This window comes from Sylvia atricapilla, chromosome 6 (genome assembly GCF_009819655.1).
Source record: "Sylvia atricapilla isolate bSylAtr1 chromosome 6, bSylAtr1.pri, whole genome shotgun sequence".
Lineage (NCBI taxonomy): Eukaryota > Metazoa > Chordata > Aves > Passeriformes > Sylviidae > Sylvia > Sylvia atricapilla.
In genome coordinates this window covers 58,447,764-58,474,298 of record NC_089145.1, presented here as the reverse complement: position 1 = coordinate 58,474,298, position 26,535 = coordinate 58,447,764, and the positions used below count along the sequence as shown (strand labels likewise).

The 26,535-nt window shown below is 35.7% G+C and overlaps 1 protein-coding gene across 1 annotated transcript in view; it reads left to right on the top strand.

Annotated features, from left to right (window-relative positions):
• The window catches only part of MIPOL1 (mirror-image polydactyly 1), a 152,663-nt gene that overhangs the window by 27,788 nt on the left and 98,340 nt on the right, over window positions 1-26,535 (top strand). The window contains exons 6-8 of the mRNA XM_066322096.1: window positions 4,654-4,783; window positions 8,763-8,796; window positions 9,056-9,226. Coding sequence (XP_066178193.1) covers window positions 4,654-4,783; window positions 8,763-8,796; window positions 9,056-9,226 — 335 coding nt within the window. The remainder of the gene's footprint in view (window positions 1-4,653; window positions 4,784-8,762; window positions 8,797-9,055; window positions 9,227-26,535) is intronic.

Genomic DNA, 26,535 nt, shown 5'->3' with positions numbered 1-26,535 from the left:
AAATTTGAGTATTTGGGATAAAAAAATCTACTTTGAGTCTCTCTCATTTGACTAAGAATTACATGATATTTGATAAGCTTGTTTAAAAATGGACATATCCAAATATTATTGTAAACACCCATTGATTTGTTTTACCTGCAATATAAGTATTTTACTTAGTTGGCTTACATAGTAGCTAATAATATTTGTTAATGTAATTTAACTGCTCTGAACCTTTACTGAACAAATATTGAAATTTATACAAGTCAAAGAAAGAGAATCTCTAATGACTTTTGTAAAAGCTTCCATTTAATAGTTAAGGAGAAAAGTTTATATGACATACCAGATGCAATTAACAGTAGATTTTACATTTAATAAAAAGAAAGAAGCATATGTATTTGCTTTATTCATTCCATCATAATTTGCATTAGGGCTGTGGGTGTTTAATGAGCAAATTCCAGCTAAAATGCTATATTGATTTTCTAAGTGAACTTTGTAATAGCTATCTACCTTACAAAAGCTCTCTGTTTACAATTGTTTTCTTTACTAAAAACCAAAAATGTTTTAGAATTGATGAGTTTAGCATAATGATTCTTTTAAAATAAAGAGCTCTTTTAGAGTATTCAGGGGTTTTAGTTACAAGGGGAGAGATGTTATTGAATTCTTTCAAAACAAATGAAGTTTATGCAACTAAATAGTAGCGCTGTACTTTTATGTACTACAATATTTGCAAGCATGAGAAAATAATCCTTTTTTCCTAGTTCAATTCTCTGGGGTTTAAATATTTTAACTCTTGAATGCCATTATATATATATATTAATTAGTAAATGACACAATTAATTTTAGCTTAACACTAGACTACTCACACTTCATTTCTATGTGTCATTTTCATACTTGAAATATGAATTCTTTAAGATTTTTTTGTTTCTTCTTGGTCAAGTCTCAAGACAGAAAAGATAGGGATGGTTGGTATGGCACTAGAAGGTCTCCAAGGAAAACCTTCTGATGTCCACCAGAGCAGTTGATGAAAAAGTAGCTGGATCTGTTTTTCCTTTGGATCAGGCACCAAGTCAGTGCAGCAATACTGAGTCAGTATTTTGCTGGATATGTCACATCTTGAATGAAATTTAGAAGCATGACTTGGTGTTACTCTCAGTTTCCACCTCGCATTTTTAAGAAGTGTAGGGATGATAATCTGGATAATTTTTTACTCTTTCTAATATGAAGGAATTTCTTGTCACTCTTTCATAGGCTCAAACTGGACAGCTTATACATCACTCATTTTCCTAGATATGGTGCAAAATGTTCTGCTTTGCTGCTGCATTGAGACCTAAATGTGGATGCATTTCACTTATTTCAAGCATGCTCCTTATGGTCCTGAACTTCTACCTGTGACTCCTCCATAGCCCAGAGTGAATGGGGAATATTCAGACTACCTGCAATCATGTGATTGTCATAATGTTCCCTATAGTAGGAAAAAAGGAATTCATAAAATATTAAATAAGAGTCAGAAATGTATAGCCATTGAGTAACAAAAACATCAAACCTAAATCAGCTTGGGCTGGTGAAGCAATCAGGTGACTTAGTCTTCTGTAGACCATTAAAATGAGTTAGATGAGGTCTTTAAGTATTTTTAAAATAAATAATTTCTTTTGGAAGTGTCAGTATCGCTATATTGTATTAAAACATCATGTATCTAAGTGTCTTTTTTTATTTAAACTTAGATTACTATGCAAGCATCTTACATCATTTTCTACCTTTTTCTTAATCTGTTTTAGTATTAAACAACTGACTTTCAGAATTACTTTTAATAAACAGAACTAAAAGCCAGACAATTGTAATTGGTACAGAATGACTATAAATTATTTTTTTTAACGCAGTTGATGGATCTGGTCAGTGTGATGTTTATACCAATGCTTTAATTTAGTGGAAGGATGAGAAAACAACAAGAAAGTGTTGCTTAATTTAAGTCACTTTTCATAGCTGATAGTTAAAAGACATTTTTTTATAATAGACTTCTGGGTGGGAGAAGGGTCCACTGTTCAAAGGCAGTTAGCATCTGAGCTGCTATCAGGGGTGGTGAGATTTCAGATAAGCAGGATACTTGAAAAATACCTTTCTCTGAATACTTTCATACTTTGGTTTAATGACAAATAAGCAATAATCTGTTTTTTAAAAGCCTGTGTAGTCATTATTATCACTGGCTATATTTACACAGAGGGGAACTTAGATATGCCAAAAGACAATCACTCTGTGTGTACATATTCAATTCAAGATCCATTGCAGGAGTCAACAAATTGTGGGTTTTCACGCTGAGGTGAGGGTGTTCTAAGGTCTGACAGAAGGGATGCACTTGAAGAGACCAGAAAGAAGTTAGCCTAACTGGAAAATTATTAACCTCAAGATAGTAATAAATGCCAAATCTTCAGTTATTTTAGACCACTTTCTGTTCATTGCAGCAGTTGTTCTCAGTGTGAAAATTGCAGTGTTTCCACTTGCAGCTTTTCAGAAAGGGCTCTTTATTAAGCATCTCTGTTGTGATGCTAGATAAACTGACATCATTTACTGGAAAAACTACAGCAAACAAATATATTAAGGTAGTGATAGGTAATAATTACCATCCAGAATCAAACTGCTTGTGTATTCCAGATCCAGTCAGGACATAGCAGTTGCACTGTAGTTTACTCAGGCAGTCACTGCTCTGGCACTGGTTTCCCTGCCATCACATATCTCAGCAATCAAAGTGGAAGGCTGGTGAGCTGAAATGCACGGCCTGGGTTACCTCACAGGGTTTTTTCTTGTCCTTGCTGAGACACCTACCTTTGCAGGTATCAGATGCATTCTCTGCAAATGCTGCAAACTTACTGCTGGATACCAGCCAGTGAAAATGCAGTGTTACAGCTGTCTTACTCCTGTCTTAGATCTTCCATCCCACATCAAGGAAAGCTTTCTTCTTGCAAACAGGGTAAATAGATCTTCAAGGAAAAAAAGACACTATTCTTCTGGATGAAAGAGAATTTAATCAGTGTTTGTTAATTTTTGCATACATTTCAAAATCTGTGCTTCCAGTGCTGAATTTCTTTTGGTGGTATTGTTGGGACACAACTTGTTACAGCTCAGATCTGATGACTAGGCTTGTAGCTCCTCTGCAGAATTTTTGTGAGGGGAAGGATGCAGAAGTAACATTTAGCCTTTCCTGGTCTGATTTTGTGTAATCTGCTGTTAGCCTGCAAAAAATGCTTCCTTGCTCCTCTGTGATAGTCTTCTCCCCAGCTTTAGGACAAGAGGATTCCTTTTTTCTTGGTGCTGATAAAATGTATTTTGTGCCAGCAATACAGCTGCTACAAAAATATGCTGCTGTGTTTCTGTTGTTTCATTCTGTGAATAATATATTTCATTATATATTCCACTATGAAGTTTTTTGTGCAATAATATTCAGAGGTGAAGTAAGAGTAAAATGACAAATAAAGGCAAAAAAGTTAATGTCAATTTAGGTAAGAATGGTAGGACAAAAACTCTAGGATCTTAATAAAAGGGAGGAAGCAAAGAGGGAGGAAGCTTTCTTTGATTAGTGACTTAAGCAGTGGTTGAGAGAGGAACAGTTCTGAAAGGAGTAAGGAAGCCCAGCAGCAATGGCTTAATATAGAAAGTCCTTGAGAAATAAATAACCAAAATTTGAAAAACACTATAGTGTGATGTTAGCAGACCATGTCTATACCCCAATTTGACAGACTAGAAGGGACAAGGAGGATGGAGAATTTAGGAACCTACAGATCTCAACTGAGATTTTGAGGTTCCAGTGAGAGAGGATATAGTCCTCTGTCTTGGAGTGACAGCAGCCTCACAGCATCCTGAAAGTCCCCAGACATTTTGAATACGTGGTTTTATGATGACTGTGAGGAGAGATTTGCAGTATTGCAGAGGGAAATGATGAAAGTATGAATAAAGATTTTAGTGAGGCAGGGTCGAGGTAAGGATTCTGGCAGTGTGCCAGAGATGGTGTTAGACATATTGACAGGGGAGAGGCAGGGAGAAAATGTAAGCTCAGGATGAGGAATGACTTGAAGGTGTTAGTTTGCTCCCAAGGATAGACAGTAAATCTTAGTTTATTGGTACCTAATGCTCCAAGGTCCATGTATGCTGTAACAGATAATATAACACTATATTACACAATAAAGTAGAGGCTTGGCAGAGAAGGAGAGATGCCAGCTGTGCCACTCTTGTGATACCAGAGACAGACTATAAAAATATTAGAATTTTTAATATCACTGGGCCGCCCTGATAGGAAGCAGTCTGATGGTAGTAGTTTTAATGTATGATTACTTTTAACTCTGTGTCCTAGAAGAAACTTGCTGGTATCTTTTATGATTCTGAGCTTTAAGAATTACTTATCCATTAAGCAAGTATTCAGAATGCCCAGCAAATCACTTTCTTCCCCTGTTAGATTTTATAGGGGTGTATTTGAAAACACATAGCTTTATTTAATACCCTACAGAGTTGACTGTAACAATTAATAGCAATTTAAGCGTTGTGTCTAAGAAGTAATATAGACCTCATGCAGAATAATTCAAGGTCATTGGAAGTGTTGATTTTAGGAGGTGGTGGCAAAGGCCAATGTAAGTGCATCTAATAGTGCTTTTCCCTGTCAAACATGTTTGTTGAACACTTTTGCAGCTCTGGTGGAAGAAGTTTATTCTGCTCAACGTGAACGTGATGAGGCTGTCATGGCAAGGCTTAGGTTGGCCAATGAGGAGAGAGATGAGGCATTTCTACGAGTCCAGCGTTTGGAAGAGTCTCTCAAAGAGTGAGTATACATTTCCTGCACCGTGTAAAAAGGCTGTTGTGTCAGTCTGTGACAGTCATAAACTGTTCAACAGTGGTTACAGGAAAACTTAGGACATTATTATCTGTGCAATAAAATAGACCAGGGCTAGTCTTACTGTGGTATTGGTTAATTTGTTAGCTGTTCTGTAAAACCATATTTTTCTTTGGAGGCTGACTGACTGAATAATTTTAATCCCAAAAATTAAAAATATAATCAAAATTTTCAGTATTGATTTATTGAGGGAGAAATAAGATGAATGTGACATTTTATAGGGGTCTTTTGACACGGAGTACCAGAATGTCAGTCAAAAGTTACAACATATAGGAAATCAATCAAGCCTTTAAGCCCACTAGACGTTTCCTTCAGCAAAATTTGTACTAATTATATGGGTGACACAGTAAAAATATATGGGGTTTTTTTCCTATCTTTAGTGTAAGGATCAGTTTGTAAGGTAATAAGGGCACAATTAATAATTCATAGATTTTTATGCATGCCATTGTAACACAACAGAAATAGGCAATCTTATGTTAAACAGAACTAAGTCAGGAGAAAATTGTCAGGAGTGTTTCTTTCTCCCTTTAGGATACACACAGCTTTGAAGCTACAGTTTGCTTCTCCATACAATCCTTGTCCATCTGAGTTGTGAGGATCTTGGTGATAATCTTTCTTAGTCCCCCAAAGGGTAGTCCCACAAAGACTAGAGTGACTGAGAAATTTCTCTTACTTTTCTGCCAGGAGAAATACAAAGTAAAAAAGCTTTTCATGGCAGGAGACTGAATAGGTGCAGTTGTTAATTAACTAAATGACAGGCAATTATGTTTTAAATAATTGATTCTACTCCACTTTAGGGCAGAAAACCACTCATCTTCTTTTGGGTATTTTTATAGTTAGGGACAGAGAATATTATCTAAATTAATTTCAATAATCTGCACATAGTTTGTCCACCATTACTCTGTAGAATTTACAAGTAACTAGAGGTTGTCACAGCATCACTGTGTCACAAGTATGACTCAGCAGCAAGATTAGAAGATTGCACACCCACAAGAATGGTGTATGGTGTATGGTTTGTTAAATATCTTTACAGAGTCCATTTTTGCACATATACATCTGAAATCTTGCCTTAAACAGCAATCTCTGAGAAAATTATAGATGTGCTTCAAATTCCTGTAAGAGGCATCACAGCTGTGGGTCTTAATTGACTCTCCAATTTCTTCTGCCAGTCTTGAAATCTTGTATGTTCCAAGAGTCAAGAAAATTTTGTATGGCTCCACACATCACATGATCCTGTATATAAATAGCATAAATTCAAGATCTTTGATCTTAAAGCACTCAAGTAATGTGGAAAAATAATTATTCTGGTCAACAAACCTGGTCAATTACTTTTGGGTTTCTTGCATATTGCTGCTTTTTCTGTGATGGAATCCATAGATCCATGAGTGGCAGTTCTTGACACACACGAATCACTCAGAACACCTTCACTTATTTTCCTTTCAACCTCTTCTGTCTGCTTCACTCATGTTCTTGAAAACTGACTTAGTTCTAAGCGGACGTATGGGAAGAGAAGAAACTCCATTTCTCAGAGAACATGCATAGTACCTTCCTCAAAAGCGTGTAATTTGCAGAAGGCACTGGATACATTGGTGATGCCAAAGTAGCACTTGTTTCCAGGAGAGTCAGTAACTCCCTTGACTGATAGTTTGAAGCCAAGCTATTACATTTTATTGCTCTCATTTAGAGAACAGCAGTTGTACTAGCTGTCATCCACTTGGGTGTTCTTTCTCGTGTCATTCACAGTCTCAGAACTGGCATAGGAAATTTTCGTGTGGAGAGCACCAACTTTCTTTTCTAACTACCGCCCTTGATAGTTTCTTCCTTCCTTATGGTGGTTGTTCAAAAGGTCAAGTTCCTTGTCTCAGATGTGCAGCACATAGAGGTTTGGGGTTTTTATAAAGAACATTGGCTACTTGTGCCACTCTCATCAAGTTTTAGGGCACAGGTCACTCTTTCCATCTGCTTTGGACTTATTCCAATCAGAGAACTTTACAAGAGTGCAATATTGAACAGCCTGCCAACCTTCATCAAATGCTTTAATGCTTTCTTTAAATTAGCAGCTGGAGCAGTTCTATTGTCATTATTTAACTGTAACAACCAAAGTTCTTTCAGCCCTGTTGTCCCTAGGGGTTATGTTATCAGAATGTGTTTAGAAATGGGGGAGGAGGAATCCTTGGTTACTGCTGTCTAAAATCATGAGACTTTCATTTGTTGTCTATGCACAGCACAGGGAGACATAGCAGGGCAAATACACAGCTCTGGATGCTAGTTTTTTTTTAAAATATTGTCACCTAAGGAGGTGTTTGTATACCTACAGACAGATCCCTTGTGGCAGTGATATGCTAAAGGTATGCTTATGGCAGAAGTTCATGTTCTTTTTCCCACTCCCATTTCTCCCTAAGGTGTCTTGCTTACCCAGCCTCTTGGTTGGCTGGGTGATTTTGTTGACTGGCATTTTTTTGCAGTGGAGAAGTCCTCTGGAGAAGCTGGGTCAGTCCTGCCAATTTACTTTGACAAATACTGTTCTTTTCATTGTGAATACAAACTAGCTGGAGATCCATTTTTAAGTCCCACATGAAGTGGCACTTAGAACAATGTAAAAACCTAAAGCAGTAACTCTACAAGGATCCAGCTCTGAGAATTTATTATAATAATATAGTAATTTATATTATTATATTTATTATTTTATTATGTGTGTTACTTTATGAATATAAGTCAAACCCAGCAAAGGTTAGCTTTTACTTTGTTCAGTTCTGGTGCTGACTGAATACATTGGAGTAGTTACTGCTTGTGTGTGCCACATAAATATACCAGCTGTTACACACTGATAGTATATTCTGAAATATGTCTTTTTAATTTAAAGTGTCTATACTGGTTGATTTACTGTGCCTTATGTGCTGCTAAAACTAATGGAAAATTTGGTAGTGTGCTGTCGAGTGTTCTGTAACATTTGCTAGCTAAAGTCATGGCTTTGGAGCAGTGCCTGTCACAGCACTACTGAAAAAATGTTGCTGTTTAGAAGATATTTCATGGTACTATATCTGTCCTAAAACATCACAGGCTACTTTTAGTGGAAGTCACCATTAAATAAGTAGCAGTGGAGTGGTAAGTAAGTTTAATATGCTCATTTTTTCAGAAGAGAGATCCCTGTCCATTTAACTAACCTTAGGTAAGATAAAATGTGTGCTATCCCATTTATTAGATTTTTGTGCTATCACTTGCTACTTTTACACAGCCAGTGTTCAATGCTGTATGGCTAAATTCCTCCTATCATCTGTGTATTTGACAGGTCAATATATGTTCTGTTGAAACAGAAAGGGAGGAAAGTGCAGGCAGCTTTTTTTCAGAATTAAATAAGGGCCTTGCAGAGAACTGGCTTAGCTTCCTATTTTATGCAAGATATAAAATCAAAATATTTTCAAGTAGCTTCAACTGGTTTGGGATTTTTCCCTCATTTTGGAAGAAAGAGGTGTAAAAAGCATTACTTAAAAATGAAAAAAATCCGATCAACAAAAGTCATGTTCTGTTTCATTTGGGGTGCAATAAAAACAACAAAAAAATACACCATGTAAAAGTTGTAAGCCAAGAAATAAATAAAATAAAAGCATCAGTCATTTCTATCACTGGGGAACTTTTTTCATCTAAGCACATATGAACAATTGATCCTTGTAGTCATATATAGCAGTAAACATTAATAACTTAACAGTCTGAAGTCAGTGCTGAAGATATGGAGCATTATTGAAAGATGGAGTCGAGCAGGTGGCACTTTAATATGTTCAGTGTCATGGTTGACTCTAAAGACTAGTAGAATGAAATTACTTGAGGTTCTAAAGATTTAAAAAGCGAACTCATTTTGCTGCACTAAGGAAATGCTACTGATCAGGCTTTCTGTGTCCCTTTTTTCTAGGCTAGAAAATATTAACCCTGAAGAAAATGACATGGTAAGCCATTCTCTGAGGAGATTTCTTGATGTCAGTCTTATATCTTAGAGGCTTAAGTTCAATTGAGTGGGTTTCAAGAACTAAGATGTGGGAAAAAGAAGAATTGACACACTAATAATGTACATCTTTGCTGCAATATGAAAATTCAATAACTTCACTCAGTCAATTTACAATTCACATGTGCCTATTAATTAAAACCCTATATTAAATAAAATATATTAAAACTTCATGTCTGACTAACATATAATGCTGTTGGTAGACATTACAGGAATTACTGAACAGAATAAACAATGCAGACACAGGGATAGATATACTGAAGAATGGAGCTATAATTCTGAACCGAATACACAGGACCAAAGAACGTAAAAAGAAAATAATCGCTGAGGAAATGAATGCAGTAATAGAACAACGGGATGCTGCTTTATCTCAAGTAAGTCTCTACAAGTATATAATCACTCAGTAGCATATTTTCGCTTTTTTTTTTTTTTTTTTTTTTTTTTTTTTGAGGAGGAGGAGGAGGAGGAGGCAGGGATTGATTTACTTTTGGGGAAGAAAATTATTTCGTTTACTTTTCTCTCTCGAAAGTCTCAAAGGAGAGCCCTTGTAACAAATGTCTGATTACTGATCAACTTTTTCTTCGTGGTAGTAGTGCCCATTAAAGTGGTATCGCTGGTCTTCAAATGAAAAGTTATGTTTGTATTTTTTGCACTTCAGTACTCTCTGTCTTCTTTCTAAAATAGTTTTCAGTGAGTTGACCAATCTAAAAAGCTATTAACAGCTTAGTTTTGCAGTATGCTGTACTGATTAAATGCATTGGATTTTATTGGAGTTTAGTGGGACCAAAGGATTTATAAAGGGTTATAAGTAGCAAAAATATACATTAAAGGAAGGTGACAGTACCACATGCAACAATGCAAGCAATTCTTCCCTTTGTTGCTTTACATTCAGGAGATAAAAATCAGCATGTGGTCCTTGACTCTCAAAGTCTTACCCATCTACTACGTGACCTGAAAGAATCTGGGTTCTTTTTTCTGCTCAGATCACTCATTGCCTGCAATTTCCTATTTTGGCAGAACAGTAATTGTCTTCTTTCTCTTCACCATAAAGGGAGTTTCCTTGCTTTCCTCATCTCATGGAAGAGTTTTTCTGTCTTTTTTTGGTTTGAGTTTGGGGTTTTTTACCCACCATTTTTTGAACAGAATTTTAACTCAGTAGGAATAAATTGTAGGGAGAAACAGTCCAAGTCAGGAATGTATCTCCTGAGAAAAGATCTTTGACTGGATGAAACTCCTTATGGATTTATGCCAGGCAAGAAATTTCATCTGACTCCTCCAGTACTGAAATTTTTGATTTTTAATCTAAGCAACCAAAGTTGGTCCACATGTAACCAATTTCTACAAGATTTCAAGTCAGGTTTGTGGTCTTAAATGATATCAATAATGTTATGTAAACTTATGTTCTATCAAGAAGTCCTCTGATAAAAGTGTCCCCTCTACAAACATTGTGATTTTCATGCTTTTTCAGTCATTGTTTTTACATTTTCTCCTGCTTTAACCTTGAAAGCCCCATCTGCCTGACGCTTGAAATATTTTGTGTGTCTGTCATGTATTGCAAAAATCTTAATATATTATTGGTGGTATTTTACTTTCTCAGTCTATTTTTTTCCCTTTTATACTAATATTGCTGGGATGTTTCCCAGCACAGCTACTGGAAAACATCCAACAGGCCTTCCAAAAGCTTATGTTCTTTTTTTTTTTTTTGCACAAGGCATTTGAAAAGTGAGCAGCTTGTAACAGGAAAGCTTTCAGCAAAATATCTCTTGGTATTTTTATTTTCATTTCTTAGGTTTTGATTCTTTGTTGAAGTAGACTTTCAGGCATACTTGGACCATAAAACTTCTTGAATGTCAGAGGAATATAATTGTCAGGCATTTTAATATACATTTTAATTTAATTGATTTTAAGCTGCCTGTTTAAGGAGTAATATTTTCCAAGTAATCAACTTGGATTAAAAAAAATTAATAAAGACAATTATTTTAGATAGTAATTGCTGAAATGTCACCACTAGCAAAGCCACCTTTAGGCATATAAGCAAAAAGCACAGGTAATGTTAAGTAGCTACTGCAGCTGAAAAAATAAATTAATAGAATAATAAATCCTCACGAAATGAAGATGTAATGTTTGGTATTAAGCTGTAGTACTGTGATACTGCCAACCATTTATACCACCATTGTTTAAGTTAATTGTTATTAATAAAGCTATTCATCATGTGTTTTCAAATATGTGATACTTTTACAGCTGTTCCTGTTGAATCTAGAAAATAGGTGCTTGGAATTGAAAATATCTTTTCAACCTGTGTTTCTCACTTGATGATTCCTTGGGAATTCATACCATACTTGAATTATTAGTAGTCTTTTGTTAACATTGCAATAGCAGGAGTTATTACAGTGCTAACAGCAAGAACAATAGGAGAGGGATTCTACATTAGACCACAAAGGGACTAGATATAATTCAGGGGATGTATATGCTTAGCATAACAAGTGCAAATTATTGGAAGTTAGATCTGGGGTTGCCTCAGGCATTCATAACATCTGCAAGTTAAAATCTTTTTCTTTTTGTGTGGAAGTGACATCAAATATGAAGGGGGGAATTGAGAGCAGGTTGAGAAGAAGCAGAAACAGAGTAAACAATTAGCATGCTGTGGCCATCCTCTGGAAAACACATTTGTGAAGTTCAGAGGTTGCTGGGCAATGGAGGTTGAATGTTGGTGTTGCTTTTGGTTGTGATGGTGGAGACAGCAATGTCCTTGGCATGGACATAGCTGGTTCCATGTGACAGAGAACCACCTACAAGGTAACAAGTGTTTGGACTGACTGTGTTTCCTGAACCTGCATCTATTGCTTTTTGTTATGATTTTCCTCACAATAGCCTGGCATTTGGCAATTGAGCACAGCGAAGGTAAGTAGTGTCTAGCTCATGGGTTTAAGTCACAGGATTTCTGATTTTTCTGAGTAAGAAACATTATTTTCACATTATTATGTGAAAGCCTTCACAGCTGAAACACATTGCTGTGATTTCAAGTGAGGAATAAAGTACATTTCTAGAGAATGGATGTTCTATAAACTATGCATTTCCTACTACCATGCATTTCCTATGACCAGGTAAATACAGATTATTTCCAACTAATCTTATAAATTCAGTTTTATAATGCTTTTTCTGGTAGCTATACTACTGAGCTGCATTTAACTGGACTGCAGTTGCAGCCTTCTCACTGATTAGCTTGTCGTGATCCTTCTCTTTGAATTTTACTTGAATAATTCTTTTATTCTTCAAAAAATGAAGAGCACTGTCCATGTTCTGGAAAGGCCATGAAAATGTTTTTTCCAGCTGTAACATCCAAGAACCTCTGTGTATTTTTTGAGATTTACAGGGTGAGCCTTGCTTCTTACTAGGAAGCAGATTGAGGCACTTCTATCACTGTGTTGAGCTGTGCAAGTGTATGTAATCTCAGATCTTTCACTAGATTGCTGAGCAAATATGCAAACTACTTTTTGTATGTGTGAAAACAAATGAAATGGTATAAACTCAAATATTTGATACTACTTTTAGTATGTATTTTCAAGTGAATAATAAACAAACAACTAAAGCATGGCTAAACATTGACATCCATCTTCTCCTGTATCAACCCCCTTAAAAAAACAAACTCAACAGTTTGGTTGTATTTGCTAAGATATGTTTGTTAGTGAACAGATATTGTGTGATACTGAGGATCTTCAGTGTGTTTTATGACTGATCCTCTGAAAGAAATAAAACATCCTTTTCTTGTCTGTAACACTGGGTTTTGTCTTAACCCATTCAAGGAAAAAACTAATTTGTCCAGCTGATCATAATACAGTTTTACCTTTCTTGAGAAATCTTTCTTGCTTGAGTAATCCAGTTATTGATAGACCTTTAGTAGAGATTCCATATGGCACGGTCACATTGTGTGATCCTCATAAAACACTCCAAAGTGGTTTCCAGCAGGAGGCAATACTGTACAATGCCTCAGCCACCTATTAGCCACATCACACCTTATGGGCAGGAATGTTAATATCATTGCAGGGTTGGCAGCTGAAGACTTGAGTAAGTCATTACAATTACTTTTCTTCTGGTTTAGACAAGAAAGGGGACCTTTGAATTGGTACAGCTTGAAGGAAGTGATTTTTTAAAGCTCATTAAGAGATTAGGAGATTGTGTGTTTGATACGTTTCCAGTCCTAAATAATTCTGGAAATGTGGGAGTTTTTTAATTGGTAACAGTCAGTTCTATACAGAGTTTTAAATATTAAAGATATATATATATATATTGCTGTTAAGGAATAGCAGTGGTTTCATGGCTGGCAAAGTATCATCTCTAGTACACTGATCTTGAAGCAATAACATAACTGGCAAGCAAACCTGGTTTTACAGCTTTGAATAGTTTGACCACATCCTGCTGTGCAGGAACATGCTTATGACTGTTCATGTAAAAATTGGCAGGCGCCCAGTTGCTCATCTGAAGCAAGTTAAAGAGCCCTTCTCCATTTTGAGGCGCTGTTCGGCAGCAGGCGGCACTTCATCGTCACTGAGAACAATGACGAGGTGCACTTTGCATGACTTCCCCTCATTATCAGTTTCGACTAATGACTAATAGCTGATAAATGTCTGTGTTTACAACTAGTCACCTTCTTGCTAGCTTTGTTGTTGTTGTTGTTTATTTTTGTTCTGCTGAAGCAATTTTCCTGCTTTTACACCAAGTAGTGTGTAGAGCTCGGTGTTGCCTGTGATTCACAGAGCATTAAGGCATTCTCAGCACAGGAGTGAACAGGTCTTACTGAGGTGGTGAACCCAAGAACTGTATGAAATGTGAAAACAAGAAATGTAAATGAAAATAAATATTTACAGATTTTGGACCCATAGTTGGGGAATACTGGTAACAGGTTACAATACCTCATCCCTCACGACAGAGGTGATCCCTTTGTGAGCCAAACTACACTTTGGGACATTATTTTTTGTGCTTTTAATTAGAAGTTTGGTTTTATACTCTGTGTTTTGGTACTCTTTGGCACTTCTTGATTAGGGATGGTAATCAAGTTCCTGGCTGGCAGGAGCATGTCTGACAGTATCGTCCTACCTGCTCTCTTGGTAGGAGCTTACCCTACTTTTCCCTTTGCCACTGATACTTGGCAACAGGAAAAGAAGAGGTAGGATGCTGTATTCACAGTTGTGTATGAACCAGGCAGCTGCTGTTTGGTACTGATGATTTTGGTCCTCAGCTTACTTCAGGAGGAAATTAAAGGGAACGTTTATTGTACTTTGAGGGTCCAAGAACCATGCTCGTTCACTAAGGGCTGGTTTCCTTTGGGAGGGCAACAGCTGTTGTTCTCATTTCCATCCAAGTTGCTGTTGTTCTCATTTCCATCCTTCTCTCTGAGAGGTAGCTGATGAATGGGCATGGGGAGATTCCTTGCCAGCAGGATGGTTAAACAGAGAGAGGACACCTGTCTGCAAGATACCCATTTTGCCCTGTGAATTCAGTCTGAGTCCTGAGGGAAAGCAATAGAGGTATGGAGTAAGATACAGAGTAAATTGAAAAAGAAATATAAATTGAGATTTAGCATTAACAATTGCACAGCGACTGCAGGGAGTAAAGAAGGAGAGGTTGATGAAATAGTTGTCAGTTTTATTGGGATTCACTTCAGTGGCCTCAGGTAAAGCTCACAGATGTCATCTTCTTTGGAGGTAATGCTGAGTAAAAGGGATCCTGAAGGGAGATCACAAAAATCCAAGTTATATGAGCTGTGGTTGTGATTAGCTTAATTAATTAAATTAATATATTAGTTTTAGTCTAGTTATATTAGTTATATTAGTTATATATAAATATATATATATAAATTTTATATATATATATAATTATATATATTTATATATATATATTAGTTATATATATATATATAAATATATATATAAATTGCATTGCACTGCAATAGGGCTTTAAAATGTCACATTAAATTTCCTCTGTACCTAAATAAAGATAATACTTTGGAAGTTTGACTAAATTAATGTTTAAGGAAATCCATGTTATACTGAACAAGGTTAAATCCATGTTTTCTTTGCTTCTTCTTAGATAACCAAGTGAATGTCACCAAGCACCAAAACGAGCCAGTGGTTGCTCTATTTGGGACATGTAGAGTAAAACTTAATGTGAATGTTGCTGGAGAGCATCAGGAATCTTTTACATCTCAGAAAAGGCCAGGTTCTTCACTACTTGGCAACTTAGTTTTTCTAAAAACAAACCCAGTTTGAAAATACATATAATTCTTTACTTTTCGAGATGATTAGGTGTGCTCTGACTCTCTACCTTGGGTATATTTTTGCTGGCTTTAGCATGAATATTTTCCAGGAGAAAATTCCATTAAATATTTGGCTACATTTAGGAGATCATGAAATATTTTTTGCCTCTGAAGTAGGAACTTTAGTCCACTGGAGACTTACCTAGAGAGGGAACTGGCCAAACTTGGTTTCTTACGTGTGTTTTCTGATTTGTGTAGAATGTCCCCCAAAAAATAACACCTGTTTAATCTTTTGCCATAGTGCTCTGTTTAATTTGATCAGGGTTTGTAATTCACAGTTTTCAAAGCAAAGAAGTCTGAGGAGTGGTGATCCTGCAGGATAGTAGGATAAGGTTTAAAGATTCTACAAATCCATGTTTATAGTGTCAGTTTGTCTCACACACATAGCAGAGGTTGTGGTTTCTCTGTGGGCAAGTATCTGTTAATAGAGCATGAAACTCTTTGGTTTCACTGGAGTTGGAAATTTCATTAGTAAAAGCAAGTATTTTACAATGTATTCCTTAGTTTGGACTTCAGTGAGGCTTTGCTTGCGTGAGGTCTCACAATTTTTGAGTTAATACTTCTTGCAGCCTCAAGTGCAGGTCAGAGGGTAGGTCATTAGTAGAAGGAGAGGAGAATCTGGAGGAAATTACCCTGAGGAGCTGTTATACTGAACTTTTGTATTTAGTCCATGAATACTAAGTGTGAGTAAATATGTAAATGTTAATGAAGTGTTTCCTTGAAGAGAGGGATTATGATTTTTTTTTCTTTTTTGAGCTTTAGAAGCAAAATTTTAATTGATACTGCATTTCCTCTTTTTACTGCCATAAGGTTTTGACTGAACGATGCCTGGAGACACATCATTGTTTGCATTGTTAAATCACCTGTTGTTCCTCTGCAAACAGTGTGTTGTGCAGAATTCAGAAAATACATGTCTGCATAGTATTCGAGGGCATGATAATGCTTGATATCTTTAATTGTGAACTTTAATGAATTTCCAGATGAACATTCATCCTCTCTTCAGTACCTAGAAACTCCTCACCTCTTTGAAAATGGCAGTGAATTTGCATGCAAGCTTGTTCCTTTAATTGCTATTTGACTCATCTATCATGGGCTAAGCTTTATATTCACACAGCTTAGACTTGCAAGCCAATTTCTGGAATTAATTTAAATATTTAATGTCAAAATCTTAGGATGAAAGAGAGAAAAAAATGTTTTGTATGCTTATTGATCACCTGTTTCAGTAGCAGCAACCTGTAGAGGAAACTTCCAATGTGCTAAAAGCAGAATTCAAACAGCCTTCCCTCTAAAGAGTATCTCTGTGCATACAATAAGATTTACAGGTACCAAAACTCTGCATACAATAAGGTCTGTAGGTAGCAAGACTCTTGTAGAGGCACCTTAAGTAAGTTTTCCATGATACTTAACACTTCACAGTTTCAAGTTAGGTGCTGAGTGTTGGATCAGATTTCACTTTGGTTATTTGTTGGATAAAATATTGGATTTCTTAAAAACTGGGGAAAAAAACCTGTGTGCTTTGTATGAAGAGCTGGTTTCTTTAGTCAGCTTCCTAAGGAAATTTTATGCAAAATTACTTTGTTATTTTGGATACACAGATGAATTTGTGTGAGAATTCTTTTGATAATCAACAAAGAAGATTTTTGTGTTTCATTTTTATCATTAATCTGAAATCTAGAAAGACTAATGTGCCTGGCCTGTGTGTTCACTTGCTTCTCCTACCTTGAGCCTTCTTCAGTGTTCATAAGTTGCAAATTTTGGTTTTATTATGCCTGTATTAGCAAGTAGTGTGAATAAACAGTGGTGGATCTGGAGTTCTCACCATCTGACATCCACATTAACCACTTTCCAGAATGGGGAGGGAGGCATTTCTTTGGTTTGGTTTGGTTTGGTTTGGGGTGCTTTGGAGTGCTTTGTTTGTCTGGGTTTTTTTTTTGTCAGATTAGCTGTAGTCAAGTCCTATGGACTGAACACTATCTGTGTCAGAATGCACTAGGTGAATTCCTGGAGTGCATCTTTGAGTTTGCTTAAATCAGAAAAAGAATCCAGTTTGTTTTCTCAGCTAGCACTCCATGGTGCAGAACAAAGCATAATAAGTAGAAAAAGTGCTTAGTAACATGCAGATTGTGTATTACATGAAATTAAGGATAAAAATGAGGTGATTTTGAGAAAGAGAATGAGATTTATTAAAATAAATCAGGAAGTAAAAGCTATCAATGTTCTTGGAGAAGGTCTAGTATGTTTGTATTCAGACTTTTTCCTTTGAAAATTATTAGACTACTTTATATGCAGACTTTTCTGCTGCCAATTTTTGTCCTGTCATCAAGATGTAAATGAACTTGATTCCTTCAAGGAGAAACAGGTTTCAAACTAGTAGCATAAATTTCAGATAAAGCAATACACAGAATAGAAAATTCGGATTTAATTGTGTGGTGGAGACATCCTCAAAGAATAGCAGGTAAACTACACTGCTGATTGTGTCACTTCTACATCATCAGTAATTGACTAAGAGTGTTGTGGGACGTGGAGGTAAGAAGAATGAATAGGGTTACATTTTTGTTGACTTAATTTATTTTTATTTCCAGAGTTCCTGAAGTGAAATATTGACCTCTCTTCTAGCCTTGCAATACCCTCCACAGTCATCCTTATGATTCAGCATGTGTGCAGTAAAGAGAGGAGATGAGTAAGGCAGCTGAGGCCTAACAGTAAGAGAGGATGTAAGGAAAAATTACTGTGATGATGATAAGCTGATTATTCATTTTCAGCAGATTTATAGGTGATTTTGACTGAAATTTGGGACTTAAAAATGTTTTTGTTAGGTCCATTTCTTTCTGGATTTTTAGCTGTTTTTAAATGTTCAGGTGGCAATTACAAAAATAATAGTTTTCTCTTGATTTGGTCTGAATATCATGACACTTGCTTTTTGGCTGTGAAGCTGTGAATCAATTTTTCCAAGTTCTTAGGATTGATGAAATTACTTTACATATTCTGGTTTAAAATCTGTAGTGTTCCTGACAAAAAAAAAAAAAAAAAAAAAAAAAAAAAAAAAAAAAGAGATACAAGACAATCTATCAATATTCTCTTTATGGAAGAGAGATTTCACAGTAGCATTAACTTATCTTTGTCTGGTTCACCAAGGATGCCTACATTTGTTTGTTGTATGGCTTTACTGTTTCGTGCTTCAGATTGTGAGTATCTAGGATTTAGCCTCTTTTCCATGTTCTGTTTATTCACTGTTAATTATTTTTCAAGCTGAGTTGCTTGAGAACAAGAAAAATTTAGCTTCCATTACCCTCTGTTTCAAACGAAGGACAGCTTTCCTGTTGCATGTAGTCTACACGTGATTGCAAGATGCTCTTGTAAGGGAACTTTTTAATGCTTTCTGATGTAAATGCTTTGTTGTCATTCCTTTTAGTCACGTTTTTGATTTATTGTTGAATATGAAGCACAAAATATTTTGGTTTATAGTCAAATATTGTATTTAAAATACCTCTTTAAATTCAATTATATAGAAATTCAAATACACAGAAATACTTAAAGGCCCTTAAGAACCTGTGACTATGTAAAAAGTGTACTTGTAGCTATAACAAAAGAAAAATTATTGCAGATGAAGAACAGCATTAAGTCATACAAGTGTGACAACTTTTTGCAGTTCTGGAATTGCTATCAGAAATATAGAAAGTAGCTAAATACACAGTATTTAATTGGTGTAAAATGCTAATGCAGTAATGCTTATGAATGTACATGTTATATTGTTAGTAACACAGAATTAATTGATGGCTATATTTTAACAGAGAGGAATCTTAACATTACCTATTATTTATTAATTCTTGCTAGACATATGTAAATCTAGGTATATATATAACCAAAGCTGTGCAACAGTTATTGGTCATCTTTCAGTTATGCTGTTCCTTATTCTTCAATTAGATGTAACATCTTTCTCTGCTATCTGCAGAAGTATTACCAAAGATTAGAGAAATCCCAAAAAAACAGAGTAAAGCTCTCTATCAAAAGAATGGCTATGAACACTTTGCTCCTAGTTGTCTCCTGAGATGACTTTTCACCAATAGGTAAGATTTCTTTCAATTCTTGTTAAAACCATGATGAGAAATTTATTTCAGAGATGGTATTACAGATCCCAGCAATGTTAGGAAGAAGTAGTTTTCACTAATTTTTTCCTGAAAGTGCTCTGCTGTCTTGTATTCAGTATAGGCATGAACACAAGGACTTTCTGTGAGTTCAATTCCTTCATCTTTAAGACAAAGTTTTTCTTTCTTGGTCTACAAGCATTTTTTCAGCCTCATTCCTTGGAGTCCTGTTCACAATCAAAATGTTAGGACTTCAACAGAGCCTTAGTCTGAAAAAAAAAGTCTTGAAAGATTCACTGTGAAAAGGAGAGCATCCAGCCTTCAAGAAGAAACAGCAGAATTATTGTTAATTCCTTATGCTAAATCCTTCCATCAGCTGGCCTGCTACTTCAGCCAACAGCTGTGTCTCTCCTTCCCTGTTCTCCTTACATCATGTACAGTGTCTTCTGTGGTATCTAGACTATTCTCAGCAGCAGTCATGCACTTTATTTTGTTTGTGTTGGCAGGCAGGCCTGTCACTTTGCTTTCAGAAGTTTTCAGAAGTTCTCATAACGTTCTTCTGTCTTTGTGTTTTTCTTCATTTTTTCTCCCCTTAGGGTGCCCTATCCTCCATACGTGAAGAATGGAATTGCCAGGATGAGAGCAGTGTTGGTAATTGCACAGATCAAAGACAGCTGATTTTAGGTTTAAGCATTTCTGCTTTTCAGTAACCTATCTGAAAGCTTTCAGGTCGCTGTTATTCAAAGCTGCAGGATCAGCCCACTTGAGAAGGTTCATCTATTTGGGTATTCAGTCACCTCCATCTCTGTAAAATACCTTAATGAAGCTAAAGCTAAATTTTGTTACAGAGATAGAATCTTTAGATTTAACTGCTTTTTAATATTTGCCAAATCTTATTTATCTACCAGAATCATACAGGCATTTCTCTGTGTTACCAAAGCTGGGCAATACATAATTTCTAAATGTGTGGTTTGGGTTTAGTTTTGCAGGCTTTGATTTACTTCCTTGAATCTTTTTTTGTGGGATGCCTTTGTATTATTCTATGTATGATTTATTTCAAGTTTGTGCAAGGCTGATTGATTTCTTGATTTTTTAAAAATTATTTTCATTCCACTTTTCAGTGTGTATAAACAACCTATAAAAGCTATCTGGAATACACTTTATATCTTTTTGTTACCTAGCTATATTTGCTGTTACTTTCTCTGTGTTGATGAGACAGAAAGTGTTTTCATAATAACATTTGAAGATTTGTTATTAGTTGTTTCATTTTCGTTCTTAGACTTAGTTAAAACACTGCAATTAATACTGCTTTCACATAGTTATGTCCTTCAGTGTTGAAGTTTCCTAAAAATCCATCAAAAAAGAGCAAATACTGCAGATTGGGATAATTTATTTGAAAAGTGTCTGTTGTCCCTGACTTATCTGCAGAGGGTTGTGTTTTCACCTACCTAGCTGGTGTTTTAGTTTGTAATAATCTCTAGTTTTAAGTAGCTTTTATTATATGTTAAACAGGTTTTGTGTGGACATATTATACACCAGAAAATATTCAAGAACTGCTACTTAAGCAGCTGATGGCTCAATTGAGAGTACAACATTTATCAGGACAAACAGATAGTATGTACCACAAGGTGCACCTGCAATACCATGATTACAGCATCAGAATAACAAGATTCTAAAACTCTGCCATCTATACAGTGATCTGTTATACTGTTTTCTTGAAAAATGTGATGATATTTAAAGATGGACCAGAAGTATTCCTGTCCTTTTGTGCAGTAAATGCCAACTTAATGTTTCAGCAATAGCCTTGTTTGCATATGGATTTTACAAAAATCCATTGAAGATTATTTGAAAACCAGCTCATTAGAATGACAGATTGCTTACCAAATTTTGTTTTCTTGTCAACTATTATTGGTTACATTCAATTAAACAAGGTTGTACTTTCTAAAAACATAATCTCAGTCTGCAGCTGAGTGCCTGCCTTATATATCTGCAAATCAGATCCCTAATTTCTAGATCTAGTTGGAAGATTAGGCTGTGAATATTTCTAAAATTTCTCATTTTCAGACAGCTTTCACATTTTCACTACCCCTGTTCTGCTGTATATATTGTTTGAGTACCATAACTGCAGATTATTAAGTGAGAGTGAGGGAAAGGCTTTAAACAACAGCAATTGTCAGCTTTCTGTCATGGTGTGTTGTCAGATGTTTAACAAGCTGTCTCTTGGCCACAGGCCATCTGGTTGTAATGGAGCTGACTACTCTTCTGAGGAACCAGCAAAATGAAGTAATAGCTCCATGTCCTTTGGTCATGTCAATAAAGCAAAGGTTTGGGGTGTAGTAATCCCAGTTCTGACATGATCTTGTTTGTTGATTGAGATTCTTAAACCTTCTATGCGAATTTGTCGTCTCACAAAACAAGAAACTACTCTTTACTAACTCGATTTGAGTGTTGGAAAAAGTGATTAGTCAGCGTTTACGAAAAGTTACAACGTAATTATTTATGAGTATAATTAAAGAAGAATCGTGTAATAAAGAGGATATGTATGGTAAAAAGGTGAAGTAAAAACGTAGACAAAAAATGAAGTGGTGTAGTGAAGTGAACCTTACTCAGGCCAAGACACGAACTGAGAATTAGAGTGTGCATTATATGTTCATTCTGCCATGCAAAAGAAGGGAAGAAAGATGCTGCATTTGAAAGAGGGAGAAACTAAAGAACTTGGAGAGGGAAGACTTATATGTCCTCCTTTCAGCAATGAAGGAGGAGGAGTAAATTTCGTTTGAAAAGTTATTTAAAGACATAGTTTATGGCTTTCTGAGATTTGTGATCTGTTCATTAGTAACACATAGTCTTTGACCAAAACTGCCTTGCAAATGAGCATGTGGGAGTTGCATTGATTTGGAAAACGCATCCTAAGACCATAAATAAAATAAGATCAGAATGATATTTCAATGTTCAGATGCTTTCACCTGCTTCTTGGTGACCTTTCTTGCAGTACTACTTAGTACTGGACCATGGTAGAAATTATTTCAGGTGGTCAGCAGCGTATTTAGGTCCTGATTTTGGTATGAGTAGTGTATAAATGAGTGGTCTGCTTAAATGGCAGATCCAAAACCTCTTAGGTGTTGTGTAATTTTATTCTTTAAATGTTTTTAAAGATGTTGAGGTTAATTACTCAAAGTTATTTTCTATGCAGGAGTTTCTGCTCTGAAATCTTCTCCTGTATCTATCTGCTGGACTTGCTGATGACCATAGATCCTAGTCTAACTAGTATTGTACTTGCAGACCTTTATTCAGTGATTTAGAATTTAGCTAATCAACACTTACTTTTTTTTTTTTTTTTTTTGTCATTGCTTTTAAAAGAGAATCTTGGCTCTTGAGTGTTCTTTTGCTCTTATGATGAAATTTTTATTAGTATCTTCCATTTGCTGGATTATTTGGGAGTATTGGTAGTTTCCTTTGCTTTTAAGCATAATACTGATGTGAATTACAATGTCATTGTACTGTGATAGTGTCTAGTCTTTCTAAAACTCTGCAGTGGGGCGTGAGCAGGCGTACTACTTGTGTACTACTCATCTTCTTACATGCTTAGTTTATACATTATTTATTAGACTTACAGGCATGAAATTAAAAAATTGAATTAATAATGTGACTTTGATGTAAAGCAGAAGTTGCTTATTTATATATGACAGGCAATTAGGAAAAAAAAAAACACTCTTAGTTTAGTTGAGTGCATTTTTGCTTACTTTCACAGCCAGTACAGCCTCATGAGTAAATGTTTGATTCCAGGTTACTAGGTTTGTGTTTTGATTAGAAACAACTCAGAGGTTTGTTAACTTATATGCAATGGACACCGGAAAATGTGAAGGTGACCCAATTATGTGGCTTCAGCAGCTCGTGGTGTTGTTTCCTCCTGCAGATCAGGAGTCTGTGAGCAGTCCCTGTTAGCACAGGCGTGGTCATCCAGCCAGCACAGGAACCCTGCTTGAATGACCTGTGAGTCACACACAGCTCAGGAACGTCACCTTTTCCTTTGTCTTTTATAATGAGTTTCATTTATTAGCAAAGTCTAACTTTGATGAGTCTGGAACTCATTGAAAAGTAGAGCAGGGTTATTTTAATCTTTGAAATATCACCATTGCAAGAAGGTTAGAATATGTAGAGAATGCAGTTGGGTGGGTATCAGTGCTACTCACTGCTGTGGAATCACTGCACGTGTGAGGATGGTGAACATGAAGGGTGTAAACAGTTAAAATTTATGGTCTAAATTTTCTGAATGTCTTACTGCACACTTACAGTTCCTTGAACTATTAAAATGAAAATAAATGAAAACTTGTTTTGCTGCATTTGAAGGGTTCAGAAATAGACAGGGAGAGGAATGCTGGGAGGAAACCTGGTCATGCCTACAGCATATTATCTGCCTTAGTGCTACAGGTTACAACTGGCTCATAGTGACACAGAAAATAAAAATGGTTTATTTGTATTTTGATGCTTTTCTTTTTGTAGCTTTTTGAAGCAAGACACCATTGCACTGCTACAAAAAAAAATTAAGTGTTTACATCGAAGTGTTTCTCTTACTAATAGAATATAAATTTTTTAAGATGCATATGTTTCCGAGGCCTAAACTCTACAAAAACACTTCTGTTTCTTGAAATTCCAGTAGTTCTAAGCTGCTGGGCATTGTATAAATAATCATTCAAACACATTTGTTGATAGTTTGCCAAAACTTTGAAGTAAAGTAATTTTTCTTAGAGGTTAGAAAACCTTAATTCAAAATTATAATTTCATTGAAATTTTTTCTAGTGATTATTATGCAGAAACTCATTTATTTCCTTATTTCTTTTGAAAATATTACTTTAGGAAAAAAAAAAAAAAGGATAAATTCTATTTATATAAGTGCTTCCAAACATCTGCAGTTCAAAGTACATAATTCACAGTGACACCAAAGGTTGGTTTGTGTTTTGACTGGATGACTTTGGTATTATTTTTGTCTGCAAAGGAAAGAGTGTATAGCATCCAAGTGGTGCAAGATGTTTGCCTCTCCAGAAATTGTGATGAATTTGGGACAAGGGGCAGACTGTTAAAAAAAAAAAAAATATATATATATATATATATATAGAGGGGAGGGGGGGAAAAGGGCAGTCAGAGTGAGAACACTTGTGTTCCATTTGGCATATTTGAGCTGGGAGCCAGTCTGAAGTAGAGATTATTATAAAGAAAGAAAAAGTGAACGAAATAACCAACCAAGGGAAGAATCAGTTGAATTGGTTTTGCTTGCTTCACGTGCTTATTTATCGTACTCAGGTTTCCACAAGTGAAGACTTAAAATTGTAACAGGTGAAAAAGTAGCTTTGTTTCTTTGTCTTTTTCATGTTTGGTGTCTGGAATAGTTCTTTGTGCTTCAGTTGTTCACTGCAATGAATATGTGTTAACTGATTTCAAAACATAGATGCACTTTATCACTTCTGGAAGTATTACACTGTGTAGTAGTAGGATCTCAGTACTCCATAAACTTATCTTTCAGTGGTATTGATGCATTTTCCATCAATGTATGGTTGTGTCACTTGTTTTGCTCGTGAGCATTTTACTTAAAATGCATAAAGGAAAAAAATACACATGGGAAAATAGTTCTGCCATTCAGATGCCCTTTGACTTGCCCAGAATTTGGAGAATATAAACCATTTTCCCAAGTCATTCAGTAGGAACTAGGTTATTTTTATTTCACACTCCTTCAGTAATTGAGAATTCCAGTTCAACAAGGTCTTTATGCATAAAAGTCCACAGAATGGGGCTGAGCACTCAGTGTTTGAAGTGAAGGCATTGATGTGCAGTCAAGTCATTATGCACTGCCTGACCTAGAGTGAGTGACTTAGCACTCACTTCTGATTTTTGTGTGACTTGAATAAAAATATGTTAGCTTCAGTTTAATGACAGAATTAAGCTATTTGTGGGAGACCGTGGTTATGTATTTTTAAACTAGGGAGGCCTCATAAGACTGACTGGTGCAGTCAGGTCAGACCAAAGATCCACCTGCCTCACCAGCCTGACCTCACTCAGGTCAGTAGAGGAACAAGCACGTTACAATACCTCCATCTAGGCACTGTGTCTTTTTCCAGCCACCTCCTTAAGTGTGTACTCTCTTGTATTTATGCCAGTGCTGATTCTTAAGTTTGGGAGCACTGTAAGTTTTGATAAGGACTTTAGATGAACAAATGTATTATAATGAAATATTATCTTTCATATGTACTAATTGAATAAGACAAGTATTATTCAGAATTCAGGAGAGAACTTTGTACAGAATTTTGCCTCATCTTATTGTATTTGTTTCATTAGACTTTGCCCCCCATACCTTTAATAACAGAGACAAATCAATTCCTTTCCTTTTTCCCTAGCATATAAATGGCATAATGTGTTGACTTTTTTTCCCTAGCATATTGCCATAAGTTCAGGAGAGGTTAGTTTGGATTCCTTTTAATGAAAGGCAATGAAGAATATTATGTGCCATATAGTAATATTAAAAGCAAATATAGATGTAACAGGATTAAATAGCCACCAGGACTGCATTTGTAGCAAGGAAGTGTTATGGTTTTCTGTTATATCCAGTTTTAGCTGTTGCTTTCTGAGTCAGATAGTGTCACTGTACCCTTTCCTGGGTCAAATCTGTGCTGAAATACAAAATGAGAAATTCATCTGATATTACCATCCTAGTTCAATGAGATGAGAGTAAGAGACTCTGGTGTGGCAAAATATTTATGTCTCTATGAAAGCACATAAACATCCTGATTGAACACTAAGAAAGGAACACTAAGAAGTGCAGAGTTAAACAGGCTTCTGCATGAGACATCTGAGGATGGGTGTTGTCTTTGTATAAACTATGCAGGGACCAAATGGTTGGGGACAGGTGGTTGCTCTGCTCGATGTTAATGGTTTGCTATATTCATCCACTTTTGTCCCTTCTAACATTATTTCTCCAGTGGCTTCCAGGTTTTTCTTTACTTTTTTTGTAATGTCTGAACCTTTTACTTTGAGAACATCTCACTGAAGAATCATGTTAAATGACAATCAAAAAATAACTCATCAATCTGTGTAGATGTGGCAGGCAGTGTAACACTGTGTTAATGTGTTACAGGTACTAGTTGAAGAAGAAAATGCTGAAAAGCTGACAGCATGTTAAAGATGATTTGTTTATACAAGTGCTAAAGTTATGTTTGATATGTTAATGCAACCTCATTTTCTAGTAAAGGCCAAACACTATTAAGTGGTTATTTGCATTGATTTTTCTATCTTC